Source organism: Delphinus delphis, chromosome 19 (genome assembly GCF_949987515.2).
Source record: "Delphinus delphis chromosome 19, mDelDel1.2, whole genome shotgun sequence".
NCBI classification, from domain to species: domain Eukaryota; kingdom Metazoa; phylum Chordata; class Mammalia; order Artiodactyla; family Delphinidae; genus Delphinus; species Delphinus delphis.
This window is the reverse complement of record NC_082701.1, coordinates 25,601,215-25,621,061: the sequence shown is the minus strand read 5'-3', so window position 1 is coordinate 25,621,061 and position 19,847 is coordinate 25,601,215. Positions and strand designations below refer to the sequence as shown.

The 19,847-nt window shown below is 41.2% G+C and overlaps 2 protein-coding genes across 2 annotated transcripts in view; both read left to right on the top strand.

The window, feature by feature from the left end:
* The first annotated feature begins 2,774 nt into the window (after window positions 1-2,774).
* LOC132415172 (leucine-rich repeat-containing protein 37A3-like) overlaps window positions 2,775-19,847 on the top strand; it is a 50,671-nt gene continuing 33,598 nt past the window's right edge. The window contains exons 1-5 of the mRNA XM_059998357.1: window positions 2,775-3,140; window positions 5,469-6,487; window positions 8,863-8,934; window positions 16,081-16,152; window positions 19,392-19,463. Of these exons, the coding sequence (XP_059854340.1) occupies window positions 2,775-3,140; window positions 5,469-6,487; window positions 8,863-8,934; window positions 16,081-16,152; window positions 19,392-19,463 (1,601 nt within the window). The remainder of the gene's footprint in view (window positions 3,141-5,468; window positions 6,488-8,862; window positions 8,935-16,080; window positions 16,153-19,391; window positions 19,464-19,847) is intronic.
* LOC138413896 (leucine-rich repeat-containing protein 37A2-like) lies at window positions 3,534-5,437 on the top strand. The gene is made up of 3 exons (XM_069540109.1): window positions 3,534-3,864; window positions 3,928-5,253; window positions 5,403-5,437. The coding sequence occupies exons 1-3, from the start codon at window positions 3,534-3,536 to the stop codon at window positions 5,435-5,437; spliced, it is 1,692 nt and encodes a 563-aa protein (XP_069396210.1).

Below are 19,847 nucleotides of genomic sequence, written 5' to 3'. Positions count from 1 at the left end.
GGGAAGCCCAGGTACTTTATTATTAATACTTTACTTAATCCTCTTTTCTACCCTGGAAAGTGTTGTTTAAACCATTCATGAGTGAGCTAATTTAAGCCAGTCTGTGGCTATACAGTTAGAAAAAGTTAAAGCTTTCCAAGGTCATATCCAGGTTTGTCTGCTCTAGAATTCATGCTCAAGCCCACCAGTTTCTTATACTGTTCTTGTTCATGTGAGCTACAAACACAGACAGAGGTATTTTCAACACTGGTTGCACAGGCATGGTTTAATCTTTGTTAGTCAACAAAGCACTATGACCTACATCAATTAAAGAAAGACAAGTATTTTCTGACCTTCAAACCTTCGGTGTGCTCAGTTTCATACACAGTTCTATCAGGGAGAGAGGAAAAGGAGAAAAATCGGAGTGGGAGGGATGGAGAGAGAATCTGCCCTTGAGAAACTTTTGATGGAATTAGGAACTTGAAATAAACTAGCTTAATTCAGTTAGAAAAAATTACCAGGCATAACATGATAAAATATTAAGTAGTATAGGAAGGACCCCACACACTCCAAAAGCACAAAAGATCAATGCAGAAATGAAGTAGTCATGGGGGGCTGTACTCAAGAGCTGGAATTTAAATCAGTTCTTATAGGATAAGTCTGTATCCTGAATAACAGAAACTGCTGTTATTCAGTCTACCAGGCAGGTTTTTAATATATGCAAATTCTATGCAAATATATACAATTTATGCAAAAAAGATCTTATTGGAAGGATATATTATACCTCATAGAATCAACAGAAAGCAGAGAACAGAACTAGGAAAATGAGCAGGAACCAAGCGAGGACAGCATAAAAGTAAAACTCAGCCAAGGTCATTTGGCAGGATGCGTCTGAAGACCACCACTGACATGCAGCCAGAGTAGTCACCGGACAGCTGGTGTCACTACAAATGACCCTTGACCCTGCTGCTGTAATTATGAAATCCTTCACTGCTGGATAACTGCCTCAGTATTCAAGACAAAAGAGCAGGAAGGGAGGAGGGAAAAGGAAGGGAAGGAAGGAAGAAGAGGAAAGAGGGGGCAGAAGAGGAAGTGGGAGCAGAGGGAAAGAGGATGAAGACAAGGAGGAAAAGCTTTTGTTAATAATAAAATAGGGGCTTCCCTGGTGGCGCAGTGGTTGAGAGTCCGCCTGCCGATGCAGGGGACACGGGTTCGTGCCCGGCCCGTGAGCCTTGGCCGCTGAGCCTGCGCGTCCGGAGCCTGTGCTCCGCAATGAGAGAGGCCACAGCGGTGAGAGGCCTGCGTACCGGAAAAATAAATAAATTAATAATAATAATAATAATAATAAAATGGTGTCGTGAATATACAGATGAAGAAAGAAAGATCCCCTTAACCCTTTACCCAACCCCCTTCAGTTTCTGAAATTGGAGGCACTCCTACACTATATACAATAGGGAACTTATTCTATATAGAAAGTTTGAAATCTGAGTAGCCTCAAAGTTTAAATTCCCACCCCACCACGCCCTTCACATGAAAGCGTCTTGGAGTTTAGGTGTTAAAGTTGTACCAGACAATTAAAAAGGACTAAAATTAAATAGATTATGAAAAGGACTGTGAAGAAGGTAAACTGGGTGCTAGTTACAGTATTTCAAGAAAATTACTTAACATGCTGACTTTAACTTTCTAAGTGTCTTCTCCATGTGTGTTCACAGGGAAGACCTCTGAAAAGTGACACTGTAGTTTTTTCTAGATTAATGGCTCTGTTGAGAAGAGGTGGGGTGGGAGAAGTTTTCCCATGCTAATGTAAAGGGCCATTCACTTGGTTTTAGACTCTCTTTCCCAGAATGAATTGCTCACCTGCCCCAAACCCCTCCTACAGAAGTTCTGGAGTCATCACTGATTCAGTGGTAACCCCTAATAATAGAGTGGTGAATTAATAATGAGACGTGAATACTGAGAGTTTGGAGGAAATGGCAACATTTTATTTTATTTTATTGTTTTTTATTTTTTTAGCATCTTTATTGGAATATATTTGCTTTACAATGGTGTGTTAGTTTCTGTTTTATAACAAAGTAAATCAGTTATACATATACATATGTTCCCATATCTCTTCCCTCTTGCGTCTCCCTCCCTCGCACCCTCCCTATCCCACCCCTCTAGGTGGTCACAAACCACCGAGCTGCTGTGACAAAGTGAGAGATTGGCATGGACATATATATGCAACATTTTCAAATACTCGTAAGGTGTGTTCCCCTCCCGCCACCCAACTGGTGCTCATTTTGCTGGTCAGCTACTTTTCTTGTCAGCCATGTGGCCAAAGGGAGGAAGAATGTCTCTCAGACTTCAGCTCTGAGGAGGAAGAGTTCAGATTTCCAGAACTGGACTGGCACTTTTGAATTTCCCAGAATGCCACGTAATGTGGTTTCCTCGGGAAGCTCTGCATCCTTTCTAATCCCCCTCGGACCCTGGGCTGCTGGAGGTTGGGGCCACTTGGGTCTGCAGCCCAAATCCCGCCTCATTGTTTGGGGCCAGGGAGAGTAGGGAGGGGTTGGGAAGAGGGCCCGGCAGGAGGTAATTGTCGCCTTTGCAAGGGGAAGGATGGCTTGCGCCCTGGGGACTCTGGGAAAAAGGCCCACTCTGGTGGCGCGGATTGGATCTCCGCACGAACCTAATAAAGGTGACGTAACTAAAGATGTCATAAATAACGGGTGGAACGTTAGGCGGGGGAGGGGCGCGCGGCTGCTAACGTGAGCGCTGGCGTCGGCACTGGCATAGCGGTTCAGCTCGGATGCAGGATGTGGCTCCGGCTCCTCACTGGCCTGGGTCACTGCGCCTGGGAGCCGCCGCACGTTATGTCCCGGCTGCGCCTTTGGTTGCCACGGCTCTTCCTCACGTGGCTACAACTGTGGCTTCAAGTCCAAGCAGTTCAGCCTCCGGAGTGGGCCCTGGGCCCCGTCCAGGTGACCCCCAACTCCCCGCGGCTGACAGAGGCTTGGTCTTCATACGCCTCAGACCCCCCTCCCAAATTGCCCCATGCCCTTACACCCCTAGCAGAAGCCGGGGGCTTTAATTACTTGACGTCCTCGTCTCCAGTCCTGATGTTGGCCCCGCCTCATCGGGAGTTGACTGAGACTGAGGTTCCATACCCGGACACGGATTCCGTTGCAGAGCTGCCTACAGGGCCAGATCGGTTTGCTGTTCCACATCAGGATCTGAATAACAAGCAAACCCAACATCAAAAGATCCCAGAGGCGGTTCCAGTGCCAGACTGGGGTCAGAATCAGCCCTTGGTTCTGCCTTCTCGACACAAAAGTAAGACTAAACACATAGGTCTAGGTCAGGCTGAAGGTCACCGATCACTTGAAATACCTGTTCCACCTCTAGGTAGTAAGAGCTCAAAACCAATGAAGTTTATTGTTTCTCCCCCAAACCTGAAGAAAGATCGAGTTCAGCACCAATGGCTTGCCAAAGTTGTTGTTGGAACTACAAGCCAATTTGAAAAAACCACTCAGGGTCTAGAACAACAGTTGCAGGCTGATTATTTAGATCCCAGTATGGATGCCTTTCGTCTTGAGGAGAGCCTATCTAGGGCTTTTCTGGGTAGCCCAGATGGACCTCCAGAGCCCCCAGAGGAAGCTGAAATTTCTCCATCCCAGCAGGAGGCCCAAACTCGTCCTCCAGAGCTCACTGAGGAGGCTGAATCTTTACCCCAGCAAGAGGCCCCTGCTCAGCATCCACAGACCCCTGAGGAGGTTGAATGTCTTCCACCCCAGGCAGAGACACAGCCTCAGCAACCAGAGCCCACTGAAGAGGTAGAACCACCTCCACTTCAGCAGGAGGCTCCATCTCAGCCTCCAGAGGCCCCTGAGGAACTAGAAACTCCACGTCCTCAGGAGGCCCTAGCCCAGGTTTTGGAGACACATAAGGAGGTTGTAGTTCAAATAGTAGCACATCATGGGGTAAATGAAGCTCAGCAGTCAAACTTGTACAATGTCACTGTTAAACCTCTGGATCTAGCACTTACCGTAACTCCACAGGTCACCAAAGAGGTTGAGCCTTCTCCAGTCCAGCAGGAGACCCCATCTCAGCCTCCAGAGAGCCCCGAGGAGGTTGAACCTTCTCCAGTCCAGCAGGAGACCCCATCTCAGCCTCCAGAGAGCCCCGAGGAGGTTGAACCTTCTCCAGTCCAGCAGGAGACCCCATCTCAGCCTCCAGAGAGCCCCGAGGAGGTTGAACCTTCTCCAGTCCAGCAGGAGACCCCATCTCAGCCTCCAGAGAGCCCCGAGGAGGTTGAACCTTCTCCAGTCCAGCAGGAGACCCCATCTCAGCCTCCAGAGAGCCCCGAGGAGGTTGAACCTTCTCCAGTCCAGCAGGAGACCCCATCTCAGCCTCCAGAGAGCCCCGAGGAGGTTGAACCTTCTCCAGTCCAGCAGGAGACCCCATCTCAGCCTCCAGAGAGCCCCGAGGAGGTTGAGCCTTCTCCAGTCCAGCAGGAGACCCCATCTCAGCCTCCAGAGAGCCCCAAGGAGGTTGAGCCTTCTCCAGTCCAGCAGGAGACCCCATCTCAGCCTCCAGAGTATGCTGAGGAGGTTGAACCTTCTCCAACCCAGCAGGGGACCACAGGTCAGCCTCCAGAGCCTCCTGTGGAAGCTGAGCCTTCTCCAAGTGAAAAGGAACAACCGACTCAGCCTTCTGAGCCTACAGAGCCTCCAGCAACCCAGCAGGAGACCCCAGCTCAGCTTTCAGAGTCTTTTGGAGAAGCTGAAATTTCTGCAACCCAGGAGAAAGCCTCAGCTCAGTCTCCAGAGCCCCCTAATGAGGCAGAATCTTCTCCAACCCAGCAGGAGATCCCAGCTCTATCTCCAGCGGAGATAGAACCTTCTGCAACCCTGCAGGAGCAACCAGCTCAGCCTCCAGAGCCTTCTTCAGGGGAGGTGGAACCTTCGCCAACTCAACAGGAACAGCCAGCTCAACCTCCAGAGCATCACGAAATGACAGTTTCACCTCCAAGTCACCCTCAGGCTCAGCATTCAAACTTATCCGGTGTCCCTGTCAAACCTGCACATGTGGAGCTTACCATAACAAAAGAACCCACTCCAGAGGTGGGCCCTTCTCCAAATCAGCGCAAGCCTTCAGCTCAGCCCTCAGGGCCCCTTACTAATGCAGAATTTTCTACAACCCAGCATGAGGCCCCCACGCTGCCTTCAGAGCCACCTGAGGAGGTTGAACCTTTGCCAGTTCAACAGGAGGCTCCAGCCCAATCTCCAGAAGCTGGTACACATAATACACCTTCAGTACAAGCGGAGCCCCCAGCTGAGTATCCAGAGCATCCTGGAGAAGAGGTTATACCTGCCACAAGCCAGCAGGCGACTCCAGATCAGCGTCCACAGGCTCCTGAGGTTGTACCTTCTCCACCTCAGCAGGAAGCCACAGCTCAGCCTCCAGAGCCTCCTGGTGAGGTGGAATCCTCTCCAACTCAGTCTCCAGAGCTCTCTAATGTGACTGTAGTTTTCTCTCCAGAGCATCCTGTGCCGACAGTTTCTCCTCCAGGTCAGGATCAAGCTCAGCTTCTGCAGCGGCCCGATGTCACTGTTAAACCTGTGGGTCTTGCACTGATCGTAACTCCAGCGTTCACTAATGAGCTTGAAACTCCTCCACCCCAACAAGAAACCTCGGCTCAGTCTACAGTGTCCTCTGAGCAGTTGGAACCTTTGTTAGTCTGGCAGCAATTTTCAGATCAGCATCCAATCTACTCTGAAAATGTTGATTTTTTTCCAGTTCGCCAAGGACCCCCAATTCAACCACCATACCCCGAGGTGACATTTCCAAATCCAGAGCAAGTTCAGGCTCGCCACCCAACCTTGATTGAGGTCACAATTCAACCATTGGACCTTGGACTGACCAGAAGGCCAGAACCCACTAAGGAGGACGAACCTTCTCCAGTCATGCAGGAGACCTTAACCCAGCCTGCAGAAACACCTAAGGAGGTTTTTGTAGCTCAGCCTCCAGTATATCACAATCCAATAGTTCCAACACCGCATCAGGATCACACTGAGCCTCCAACATCACCCAGTATCACAGTTAAACCTTTGAACCTGGAGCTGACCACAACTCCAGAACCTACTACAGAGTCTGAACATTCTACAGCCCGGCAGCAGACTACAGCTCCCCCTCCAAAACACCCTGAGGTGACACTTGAACAACCAAACCTGTCTCAAGTCACAGTTTCACCTGTGGACCTGGGAGTTAACGTATCTCAGCAACCAAGGCCATCTGAGACAGTTCCTTTTCCTTCGACTCAGTATTCAGTATCCACAGGTCTTCCTGGTGTAAGATATACCCCAGAAAAGAAGCAGCCAGGGCAGAATGCCACCACAAACATCAGCATATGTGAGCTCTGTACCTGCAAAAATGAGACGCTGTCGTGTGTTGGTCTCAGCCCAAAGCAGACGCTCCACAGAGTGCCTGAGCCAGAGCCTAACGCCTACAACGGCACCTTCACCATCCTGTAAGAATCCCCTTTCCTCATTTGTTCTCTGCATCCTGCCTGACAATGCAGTCTTTCTTCAGGTCTTCCTGGGCCCTCCTTATCTCCCCAATCCACATTGACTGACTTTGTGTTTCCACCTTTTGTTTGTCAATGATTCCTTATCTTCATTCTCCTTCTTAACTATTATTCCCTCTCCTCCAGTCTTTTACTTTTAATTGCCCTTATTTTTTCCGTCTCCATTTTTTACCCCATTATTTAATTCCTTAACATCTACTCTTCTCCCATCTTTACTCCATCCTCTTTACAGCAACATGTCCCTCTCCCCATCTCATTGGTGGTAATACAACAATGTGTTTAAGAGTAGAGATTCCGGAGCCAGACTACCTGGGTTTGAACCCAGGTCTGTCATTTATTAGCTTTATGACTCAACTTCCTCATCTGTAAAATGGGGATTATGGTAGTCATCGTCTCATAGGATGACTCCTATGGCTGCTAAATCTCCCAATGACTCCAATCTCATTGGGAGATTTAGATGAGTTAATATACATAAAGCTCTTCTATCAGTGCCTAGCATATATTTTAGTGTTAGCTATTATTATTATCAATCCCTCAGTTATATCTAGAATTCATCTTTGTCCCCTGGCTTTCTATATGTAGCACCCATTTTGTGCCCAACCCAGGGCTAAGTACTGTGGGAGCCACAGAAGTACATGTCATTGTCTCCAGAACATGACAATGACAAGTGGGAAGAAAGGGGATATGCCTTAAAAGGGAGGTAATATATAATTAAGTATTAAGAGAAATACAGATACGTGCTGTAATTCACCAGAACCTGTAATCACAGGGGTGTGGAGGTCACAGAAGGCTGCATGGATAAGCTAAATCTTTAGCTGGGACTTAAAGATTGGCTGTGATTTGTCAGAAAAATAATAGGCAGTACAGTGTAGGCAAAGGTGTGACTGCAGGGATGATCAGAATTTAATAGATTAGCCTGGCTGTAAAGAATTGGGTTAGGCAACAATGAAAGATAGGATTATAAAATATCTTGACTATCGGCAACGGGGGTTTGAAAGTTATGCTGTGAGATATGGGGAGCAACTGCAAGTAGTCAAGCAAGAGAGACAAATGATTAAACCAAGAGGCTGATTTTAGATTTCATATGTAGAGCGATCTAGAGAGGAAAGCTTGGTTCAGGGAGACCAAATAGAATGGTTTATCAAAATCTAGGAGTAAAGTGAGAAGGGGCCGAATTAGAGTAGTTGTGAAGGAAGTAGAAAGAAAATCCTTAGAGTACTACAGAGAAAAACCTGACAAGATGTAGTAATTGACTAGAGTTGGGGGATTGTAGTACAGGAAAGAGAAAAATCACATGTGTTGATGGGCAGAATGATGATGGTATAACAGGTGGAAATACAGCAGTTGGGAAGCAGAGTCAGTTTGAGGGAGATGAGTTCAGTCTTAGGCATCTTTTATTGGTGAGCATAAAGCAACCAGAAGGCTCTGTTTGAGTGGAAATGTCCCTCAGGCAGATGGGCAGACAGGTATCCGTTTTGACTTCTTTCTGACTCCCGTGAAAAATGTGCATATAAACTGAATACTTCCATTGTTGCTGAGGGAAGAGGGCAAAGCTAAAGCGAAAGATTCAGTCATCCACTGAGTTAGTGGTTCAAACTGAACCTCAGGCATTTAACAGCTTCTTTTAAACATGTCTAATTCATGGATACATTCTCACTGTTTAAAAAAAGAAATGTCACAGAAGTATATAGGGTAAAATGTGAAAATTCCACCCCACCTTCCCTACCACCAATAAGGTAACTCCTGTTACTGTTTTGATGTGTGTCCTTCCTTCCGATCTCTTTCCTTTGCATTTTGTTCCCCTAATGAGGTAATAACTTAATTCCTTGCTCAGTGACTTGTGCTTTTCCCTACGCAATATGTTTAAGAGCTATTTTCGTATTAGTCCCTCTAATTTCTAATTGCCCGTATCATTCTAACACCTGGAGAGATTCTGAGGGCACTGAGCCAAAGCTTTGGTGTTGCCATAGGATTTCTTAATATTTATTTGCTGATATTGATAAGTGTTTGCCATTTTTCTCATTGATTTGTAGGAGTCATTTTAGACACATAAGTGATTTTGGAAAAAAAGTAATTGGCATTATGTATCCAAGAATTTGGACAGATAGGAAGTTCAGGTTCTGAGGAGATGCCTCATTGTTTGTTCCAGTGGCCTCACAGTATGTTTTTATTAATTGTGCACACTGGGAAGCTGTCGGAATTAGAAAGCTGGTCTTTTCTGCATTTGAATATTCCCTACATGGTAGCTATGATTCTTTTCCTTATTCTCTACATTCTTTTCCTACCTATTCAAGCATATGAACTGTGTTTCTTCACAGAAATTTCCAAGGAAACTCTATTTCTTACATTGATGAAAGTATATGGAAGGCATACCCCTGGGCTGAGAAGCTGTGAGTATACTCTCCCCAAATATGAATACAAAAACCTAACTGCATTATAAGATCCCTCTTGGTCCAGAATTTTGTGGTCAATACCTGTGAGCAAAGGTATTTCCCCTTCCATATCCCAAAGCAACCTAATGATTGAAATTCTGTGTTTATTTTAAAAATTAAATTTGGCAGGACCTCTTTAAAATCAGTAAGAGACAATTTAAACTTATTTTCCATTATACAAGTAAGACACGATTATATTCTCAATATATAACAGTGAAATAACAGGTATAGTGAAAACCCTCCTTTTGCCCTAATCCCACTCCCGCTACTTTGAGTTTAGTATTAATCCTTCCAGACTCTTTTCCATATGTTTGAGTACATACATATTTACAGATAGCAAAAGAGGTTTGTGTGTTTTTCTTATCTGTTTTTACATAATTAATATCCTGAAACTTGATTCCTTCATTTCATGATATGTCTTAGATTTCTTTCCTTCCCAGTACGTAGAGGGTTACCCCATTCCTTTGAACTCCTGCATAATATTCCATAGTATGAATGTGTTACAGTTTAATAATGCCCCTATTTAAGGAGGTTTAGATTATGTCCAGTTTTCTTGTTACTTGCATTGCTGCCATGAATATCCTTGTACATGCATTTTTGTGAGCCTGGTCGTTTATTTCTATAGAATAGTTATCTAGAAATGGGATTGTTGGGGTGAAGACTATTTAGATGTAAAATTTTAATTGCCCTCAAAAAATTTGTGCCAGAAAAAAAAAAAAAAGTTGTGCCAGCTTACCCTCCAGTCACCATGCTGTGATGACATTCATTTCCCCACACCCTTCCACCACTGGAGATTCTCACTTTTTGTTTTTTTTTTTTTGCTAATCTGACAGATGAATAAAAGGGGTCCCGTCTGAATTTGAATTTTCTTATCATTTGTGAAATTAAATATCTTTATATGTTTACTGAACATTTGTGTTTTATCCCTGAATTGTCTGTCCTTTGCCCATTTTTCTGTTACTATTTTTTTATTGATTTATAGAACAAGTCAGTTTAGACACATACTTATTTTGGAAAAAAAAGCATTCAAAGTAATTTTCATGACAGTCTGTGGTCATATCCTTAGTTCAACTTGAATAGACGTCATAAATGACTTCTGAATTAATAATAAAAGACATAACAGTCAATCTAAAAACTGGTATTATGACCACCCTTAAAGATATGCCCCCTTAGTCTGATATCTTACTGGTAATGAAAAAAATGCTAGAACCAAGCACTTTTTTAAATTTACAGATTTCCTAAATACTATATGTAGTTTATATTTCCCGTGATAGTACCTAACTTGGAGATTTTATTTCCCAATCTTGTAAGAAAAATGAAAGTCATTTGGCACAAGAAATAGATAACTTAATTTCCTCTGGGAGTGGAGGGGTGTGGTAGACTGAGGGACAGAGGTAAGAGAAAAAGTTTGAATTGCGTGCTACATATTTTTGGAATTTTGAGATGTGAATATATATTACATATTTTTAAAAGATAAATTCAAATTAAAAATTAATTTTTAAAAAGCATGTGTTTGGGAGGCGGTACACTATAACATGAGTCTGGTAAGGTTTGAAGATTTCTAAGTCAGCTTGAGGTTTATACCTTATAAGCAGAGGTTCCTAACTTGAGGTCAGTGGTTCCCCAAAGCAGAATTTCTTAACCTCCCTCCTGCTCCCCCGTGTATAACTCTTTGGCAAGCTGCAGAAGCTTATGTTCTTGGGATAATGTTTTAAAATGTATAATAAGTCAAAATATATACAAAAACAAAGGAACCCAACTATATTGAAATAGTTTTCAGAATTTTTTTTTTTTTTTTTGCGGTATGAGGGCCTCTCACCGTTGTGGCCTCTCCCGTTGAGGAGCACAGGCTCCGGACGCGCAGGCTCAGCGGCCATGGCTCACAGGCCCAGCTGCTCCGCGGCATGTGGGATCTTCCCGGACCGGGGCACGAACCCGTGTCCCCTGCACCGGCAGGCGGACTCTCAACCACTGCGCCACCAGGGAAGCCCTCAGAATATTTTTAAAATTAGTGAAATAGTAATAAATATGCTTCTCTTAACACTTTAAATAACAAGATATAGTGGTAGGTCTAATAAATATTATTACTCCAGGGTAGTGATGAGAATAAATGATATTTCGAGGCATCTGCAGCATATACGTGATATGAAATGACCTGTGATTTCTATTGGGGACCAAATTAACTATACTGCTGATCTACTGTGGTTCGTTGCCTACATTCATAATAGAAGGAGGTGCTGATTTTAGTTAGAGATTTGTGAAAACTGAGGTGTAATTTTATTTCCCATCCAAGGTTGGCTCTCTGGATTCAGTCCTCTCGATTCACAGACCTCTGCCCTAAAAGGATGATCCACAAGTTGAAATTGCATGCACACTTGCGTGTGTTCAAGAAAGTGCAGTTTTTTAGGGAAAAGCACCATTGCATTTATGAAATTCTCAAAGGATTCTTGCCTCAAAAGATTGAGTCACAAATGTAGGGGAGAAAAAAGACATTTCTCTTCCTGTAATTATCCTCATGAGTGATGATAAATGGATAATTTGTTTTAAATAAAAGTATCTGATAGTTGATAATTTGTCACTTTCTGAATTCACTCAATAAATATTTTTCGAGTATGTACTATATGCCACGAACTGTTTTACATGCTAGGGTTTCAGGCCCAAGAATGAAACAGCCCAAGTATCCCAGTTCTCAGGGGTTTTACAAATAAATAGAAATAAGTATATAAGTATAATAAATAGATAGATATAATTTCAAGCATTGCTAAGTACTTTGGAGAGAAAGAAAGCAGGGGAAGGAGAGTAAATCAGTTCCAGAAAGGCCGATTGTTTGCATTATATATATAGTTAAATCAATCAAACAAACAAACCCTGAGCTCTCTCAATTTCCTAGAAGTTTCAGAGGTGGAGAGAAGGATAATTGTCAGTATTACAGAATCAAGAATGAATGTGAAGTTCAGAAGATTGCCTTAGACCTGAACCCTGGTCTTTCTTAAATGTTACTTCATGCCTAGTTTTGATATTTTCATGGTGTGAGAAAGTTTTAGATCTGGCTTTAACTCTGATTCCCCATAGTTTAAAAATTTTTTCTTCAGTCAAGATGAATATTTGAAGTTCTACAGATTAATGTATTTTGTTTCAGTTATTCAGTTATTGCTTATTTGAAGCCCCTTTTTGGGTAATTTTTTGGTGACTGACTCATTCTCAGTCTAAACTTTACTTCCAGGCTGAATTTACCATTGTTAGTTTTAAAATTTCTACTGTCCTGTCATGCAAACATCTTCACAGAAAGAAACCCAATTAATTTGAAATACATACTGTTTGGTTAGCCCCTGTCCAACCATGATATTCAAACTCTAACCAGTCTGATATGGGCATCAGCCAATCAGAGAAGACAGTGCCAGAGAGAGTTGAGGACCAGCCCCATCTCTTTGCTGTACTTACTGAATCCTTGTCAACGTTCAAAATTATAATTAGTATATATGAGCTCCACTTTTGTGTAGCCTTTCTTCATACACCATCATTTCCTGTGATGTTTGTATATCATTTATGGTATATACATACAGTTTTGTTACGCGATATGGGGAGGTAGAGTTTTTTCCTACCTTTGATGGTATGAAAAGGGTTACCATACATGTCGTTGGACATATTGATTTGGTTTTTTTCTTTTTGAATCATTTCCATGGAAATATGAAACCACTATTTAGAGGTGAGAAAACAATCAATCTTAACACCATCTGTTGACCATTCCCCCTAACATATATTCTGACAATCACTGCGATTCCTCCTAAAATGGTGAATTTCAAATTGAGCTCAGGGTCTTTGAATCATGCTCAGGTCTCCAAGAGTTCTTTGTGGGAATTGAAGTCTTTTGTGTTTTTGTTTTAGTGATCTTTTAAAAATGTGTGTGACTATATTCTCTATAATATGAACCACCTTAATAACTGAGTTGCAGAGTTTCCAGGTCGTAATATTTTAATTCTCATAAGCTATGAGTAAAGAATTAATTTAAGAGCTGAAATTAAGCTATGAGATGGAATTAATATAAATATGTGACCAAGAGACACTGTGAGTGAAAAGCAGAACGTTTTAAATGCAGAATTCAGTGGAGATAGTTTCACAAGGCAACATAACCTGTGCTCAGATCCCCAAGGCTCCTGAAGGATGTACCATTGTTAATATCACCTGCAAGGAAGGGAATTCTTCCAGGCAAGAGAAACCTACTTTTGACATCTTATAGAGTTTCTTCCGTACTGGCTCTCTCTACCACTCCCTCACTCCACTCTTGGGATACAGGCTATGTGCCTTCCTGCTTATCAGATATAAGAAACTGGTGCAAACCCCCGCCCCTCCACCTCCCCACAGCATGTTCCTAGCCTTTATTGTGAGACCAGGGGAAGCAAAGTGCTTAACATTCCTCGGGCAGACCCAGGGGTCAGGCCTGACTGTGAATCCTTCCTGCTCCCTTCATTCTGCATTCTTGAGAAGTCATTGGCTGGATCTCTCAGTTTCCTAATTTATTCTTTAACTGTCATTTCTGCTGCTCATATACTGAGTTCTTTTTTAATTATTGCTAACACTTTTCATTCATATATTCCTGAGTTGATTAATGGATGCACTATCTGCTTACATCTGTCTGAGGGTAATAATTGTGCTGTCCTAAGGTTCTCTTGTGCTTTGTGAACTCTGATTCATTGGCTATAAGCTCTTATGTTTGTTTTTGTTTTCTGTCCTTAATGGAGTTGGCTTTCTCACATTGTTTGGTCATTCCTGAGTGTAATTCATCTTTGTAGTTGAGATTCTACTGCGTTTGTTTCCCAGCTTTAGGGGAGAAGTGAAATGAGCTGTTGGGGCTTATTACTCCCAGTGGGTTCCCCTGAGAATAAGACAGAGGTGGAAGGTGCCTTCTGGTGGCTAGTCAGGGAGTGCATACCTTTCTTCCAGGGTTCTGGGACCTTGTCCCCTTTATAACACCAATTGCTCCTGCCTAGAGGAAGACACCTTTTGCTGCCTGGACCAAGGAGGGAAGATGTGGGGTTGATGTCTGCTGTAGGCTACTCCTACCACACTATTCCAACTGATCACCCTGTAGGTAGCTCCGGGCCATTTCTGGTAGGGGGGCATTTGTGCAGCTGCTCCCACACATTGAACTAAGGTTGTGAATTTTATGTTATATCTTTTGTATCATTCTTAGCGATTTTGGTGGAAGTTGAAGGGGTGGAGACCTGACATGTTTCAACCTGCCAGCTTGAAATAGCACAACTTCTTAGGAAACAATTTTGTATCCCTAATGCATCCTAGACAAACTCAGACAAATATGTGTCAGGATACAAATACAAGAATGTTCAAAGCAGTACTGTTTTTAATAAATAAAAACTAGAAAAATCTCAGTCTACACCAACAGTTGAATGAATACAGTGTGGTATAATCATACTTAGAAGTCATACACTTCATCAGAAACATAATGCAAGCCACATAAGTAATCTTAAGTTTTCTGATAGACACTTAAAAATAAAAGTAAAATGAAACAGATGAAATATATGTTAATTTCTTTTACTTAACCCTTATATCCAAAATATTATCATTTTAACATGTACTCATTTTATACATTATTAATAATATATTCTACGTTGTTTTCATACTAAGTACTTAAAAATATCCAAAGTAATATCATATCTACATGTCTCAATATAAAAGTTAATGAGAGAGAGAGTCATGGACATATACACGCTAACAAACGTAGTAAGGTAGATAGCTAGTGGGAAGCAGCCGCATGGCACAGGGATATTGGCTCGGTGCTTTGTGACAGCCTGGAGGGGTGGGATAGGGAGGGTGGGAGGGAGGGAGACGCAAGAGGGAAGACATATGAGAACATATGTATATGTATAACTGATTCACTTTGTTATAAAGCAGAAACTAACACACCATTGTAAAGCAATTATACCCCAATAAAGATGTTAAAAAAAAAAAAGTTAATGAGAGAATCTACATTTCTTTCCCATACTAACTCTTTGAAATCACAATTTGGTTTCTAAATTTTACTACAAATACTTGATCGGTATTTATATTTCATAAAATTTACAGTCGAAAAAGTAATATCACATATGTAAATTGTTGCTAAAATAAACATTTTCCAATAATTACATTGAGTATCAGTTTTTTAAAATTTTAGAATAATTAAAGTTAATTAAATTAAAAATTCAACTCCTTAGTCACGTTAGCCACTTTCAAATACTCAGAAGCCTCATGGAGTTGGACATGCAACACTACATACTACAGGCAAACATAAAATAATTTTACAAAATAATGTTGAATGAAAGAAGCAATGTGGCAAATAATACATATAATATGATTCCACTTATATAAAGTTCAAGAACAAGCAAGACTCAACTGTGTTGTTTATGGCTGATAGAGAAAAGGCAAAACTACATTTAAAAAGCAAGGAAATTATTATTAAAGTCAGGATAGTGGTTCCCTCTAGGAAGTCACAGAGAGGGCTGTGATTGGAAAAGGGCACACGGGGGGCTTCTGGGATGCTGGCAGGATTCTTTCTTGATATGAATGGTGTTACATGGGGATCTGTTTTGTAATTATTAAACAGCTGAACAGTTGTTCAACTGAATTATTGAAGTTATGTATATTTTATGCACATATTAGTTTTCAAAAAAATTTTAATGGAGGAAAAATTCAGATGGCTTCATTTGCCCTGATACAGTTCTGTGTGGGACTTCCCATTAAGGTTTGGGGAAAGAGAGGAGGGAAGGGCAGCTCTGCAACGTTGGTGCCACCCAGAGCTGGGTTCTAACAGAGACTTCGTGATCTAGAGAGTAGACATTAACTATATGATTCGGTGGGAAGAGTGGGTGGTGTGTGTGTGTGCGCGCATGCACACATGTGTGGTGGAGAGAGATGGACACAAAGGAGGACGTGAAAAGAAGGTATAAATGGAAACAGAGCAGAAATCACCATCCCTAAATTAAATAAGAATTAGGTTGTTTAGGAGACACCATTACCCAGCTTTCCTCCACATATTGGAGTTAGTCCTATGTAGTATATAGTTGTAGTTATTTTGCATTTTGATCCAGAAATAACCTTTTCATTTTTCAGAAATCTCAGTGAAAATGATTTGATTGAATTGCATAAGGACTCATTTGAAGACTTGCTATCCCTCCGATATTTGTAAGTTAATCATATTTATTTATGAGTTCTTATCTATAAAGTAATTAAGGGGTTCAAGTTAGATAATCTCTTCAATTTCTTCTAGCAATAAACTTCTATAGCTCTGTAAGTCTGTGTAGGGCCCAGCCCATCACTAGCCCTAAATATCTCCTATTCATTTTTAAGTTTTTAATTATATAGGCAAGGTATAGATAGAAAAATACCCTTTAGTTGTAGAGGAAAAGAGGTAATGAGGTCTGAGCAATTATAGACTCCCATATGAACCTTGTTATATAAGTGTTCATATACTCTCCATCTGTATTTATATTTTGTTTATGACCTATGGATCAAATGTGGCCCACAGTCCGTTTTTATACAGCCCATAAGTTAAAAGTGATTTTTAAAGGGCTGTAAATGAGAAAAAAAAGAAATGAAGAAAAATAAGTGACACACATTGTATGTGGCCTGCAAAGCCTAAAATATTTACTTATCTGGCCTTTACAGCAAAGGTTTGAAAAAGTTGGTTTAGTGAAATGAGAGGAATTAAAGTTAACCTCAAATTGTCACCTACAGGACAAGAAAATACAGACCCCTTACATTAATATGAATGCCATTAACTCATAACTTTGATAATTTAATCTAAATTGAATTAACATTTAAATATTAAATATTTAAGCAGATGAATTATGTAAACAGTATTGTCAAGGGACTTCCCTGGTGGTCCAGTGGTTAAGACTTTGCCTTCCAATGCAGGGGGTGCGGGTTCATCCCTGATCAGGGAGCTAAGATCCCACATGCCTCATGGCCACAAAACCAAAACATAAAAAAAAAGAAGCAATATTGTTACAAATTCAATAAAGACCTTAAAAATGGTCCACATCAAAAAAAAAATCTTAAAAAAAAATCAGTATTGTTAAGAACACATTAAGTTACCAAAAGAACAAGCTGTTGTTGAGGATTTCAATGCAGGAATTGTGATGCCAATATTAAGAATGTTTAAGATGATGGTTAAGTGGTATATTTACAAATGTTTACACAAATAAGCCTATCAATAATGCCCCTAACAAAAATCTCTCCAGCCTTTTTTTTTCTTGTTTTTTGTTTGTTTGTTTTCGTTTTGGGGCCACACCACAGGACTTGTGGGATCTTAGTTCCCGGACCAGGGATTGAACCCAGGTCCCCAGCAGTGGAAGCGCCGAGTCCTAACCCCTGGACAGCCAGGGAATTCCCTCTCCAGCTTCTTTATCAAAGAGGAAATGCTTGCCTATTATTTCTTTTTATTTAGGGATAAGGAGCTAACAGTGTTTTTCGCTATAAAAGCTCAGTTCTTGTCCTTTGTCCATGGCCTCCAAAGCTGTGTATGTCATTAATCCTTATTAAACCAATTAATGATCCTCTTTAGCAAATAGATTCTTCTTGCAAACATAAAAGGCTCAAGGGAAGTGGGTATAAAGAGACTCACATGACCCTAAAAATAGTTCTTTTAATTATCAAACCGTCCAAGCCTTAAGGGACAATCACCTTTATATTAATCTCTTCTCTGCCATCTGGGCTCCAAACCTTACAAACACAGTTTGGAGAAAAACAAATAAGATAAGTGCTCAGTGGACTAGGCCCTTCATTACTTCTACTATGAAATACTTTATAATCTGATTATTTCACGTTAGCATAAGTATTCTCATTCTTAAAAAAAAAAAGCCAATCAATAAAAAAGCGAAAAAAGCATATGCTAATAAGCACTATGCCTAGTGTTGTAAACACGACGGCGGGTAAGACAGGATTCCTTTTAGCAGCTCATGATCTCACAGGGAAAATAAACATATAACTCAAACCATACTGACAAAGTGCTGTGGAGGCACCATGAAGTAATAAAATCACATTTCTTTTAAAACAGTCATTTCCTCCTTCTATCCACTCCCCAGCTATTTGTTGATTTTATAAATATTTGAGTTTGCTTTATGTCCACGCGTTGGCTTTAAACATGATAGACGATGCACATAAGCAGTATCTAGTCCATACTTTGAAGGAGTTTATGCTCAGAGGAAATGGGTTGCAAAAATAGCTATGTTTAAAGAAAGAAATGAATATGGGCAATGAGAGCTATAAATTGGTATTGGAGCACAAAAGAGGGAAAGAAGACTTCAAATTGCATCAGGGAAGATGTTACTAGAGCAATGCTGTTTAAATGGGACCTTGAAGGGCCATTGGGTATCAATGACAGACATCTTGGGAAGAATAAGCTTGCAAAAGGAAAGTGGGAGAAAGGCAGAACACAGGAAAAATACTCTGAGTACCTGTAGAGTACAAGTGGGAAGAGTAGGAGATGAGAGCCAGATCATCTAGGGCTTTGGAGGCCAAGCCAAGGATAACATGCCCAGCTACCATGTTACCACAGCAGGGCTTTAGGACAAGCTTGAGCCTGCAAGAGAACCAACCACTGGGAGGGCTTGTGAAAACACAAGCTCCACCCCCATAGTTACTGATTCAAGAGGTCCCCAGTAGGGCTGAATATTTGTATCTTCAATAAATTCACAAGTGATGCTGGTATTTGAGAACAACTTCCGGAGAGTTAATCTGGGGATCGCGTGGAGGATGGCTTAGAAACGGATAGCAAAGAGATGGAAACACCAGTCAGAAGACAGTTATACCCATCCAGGTGAAATGAGAGACTAAGCTGGAATCAATGGAAATAACATAGTCAGCTATAGTCAAGACTAGGTATTTTCGAATAAAAGTCAATATGATAGAAAGTGTAATACTGAATTAAAGTTACATATTAATTGAGAGGAGTAACTTCCTTTCAAGTTGTGTGAAAGGGTATCTTTTATTTCTTCTGGTAATGAATTGGCCTAGAAAAACAGAACTATACTGGGAAGTGTGTAAATATAAGAATATTCCTTTGAATATTAGAAATTATAATGATATATAGAGATAAAAACTTTGAGCTCATAATCTTGAATTTGATAAGACCACAAAAGGTGGAATCTCATCAATGCTTCTGCTCTCAGGAAAGATTACCTCCAAAATCTATCAAGATCTATAGTTGTATATTTAATTTATGAAGATCCTCAAGGTGAGACTCTTAAGAGAGGTGAAGGCAGGGTTAGGGGCTCTGGAAGGTTCAAATAATAATTCCTAAGGTTTGGAGTTTAGACCAAAGCTTCTTATTTATTATTATCATTCTAACCTCTACTAGTTATTCCTACTAATTAGATATCTAATAGCTAATTGAGGCAATATTCTCCTTTTACTTTTCCTAGAGATTTATCCTGCAATAAAATACAGTCTATCGAAAGACGTACATTTGAACCACTACCTTTTTTGCAGTTTATGTAAGTTACAACTATAACTTCATTATATTTGGAATTTTTATAAAGCTTAATTTTTATAAAATTAATTTGTTACTCATTTTGAAATATGATTAAAATTACTACTAAAATTTTGTAGCAAATCCTTTTTGTCTCTAGCAAAGGTTAGTGTGAGAGTTATTACACAGATCAGAGTGCATCATTGTAGAGCAGTGGTTCTCAACCAGGGTGATTTTGCACACAGGTGACATTTGGTAGTGTCTGGAGATATTTTTGCTTGTCAGAACTGTATATGCTCCTGGCATCTAGTGGACAGAGGCCACAGATGCTACTAAACACCCAACAGTACAGGAGAGCCTCCCACAGCAAAGAATTATCCAGCCCAAAATATCAGTAGTGCTGCCTTTC

Excerpts from the sequence above, each read along its gene's own strand:
- LOC138413896 (XM_069540109.1), top strand. The coding sequence starts at position 3,534 with ATGGATGCCTTTCGTCTTGAGGAGAGCCTATCTAGGGCTTTTCTGGGT. Across the intron at positions 3,865-3,927 it reads TGAGGAACTAGAAACTCCAC|CACATCATGGGGTAAATGAA; the intron begins GTCCTCAGGAGG and ends TTCAAATAGTAG. Across the intron at positions 5,254-5,402 it reads AGCCCAATCTCCAGAAGCTG|GAAGCCACAGCTCAGCCTCC; the intron begins GTACACATAATA and ends CCACCTCAGCAG.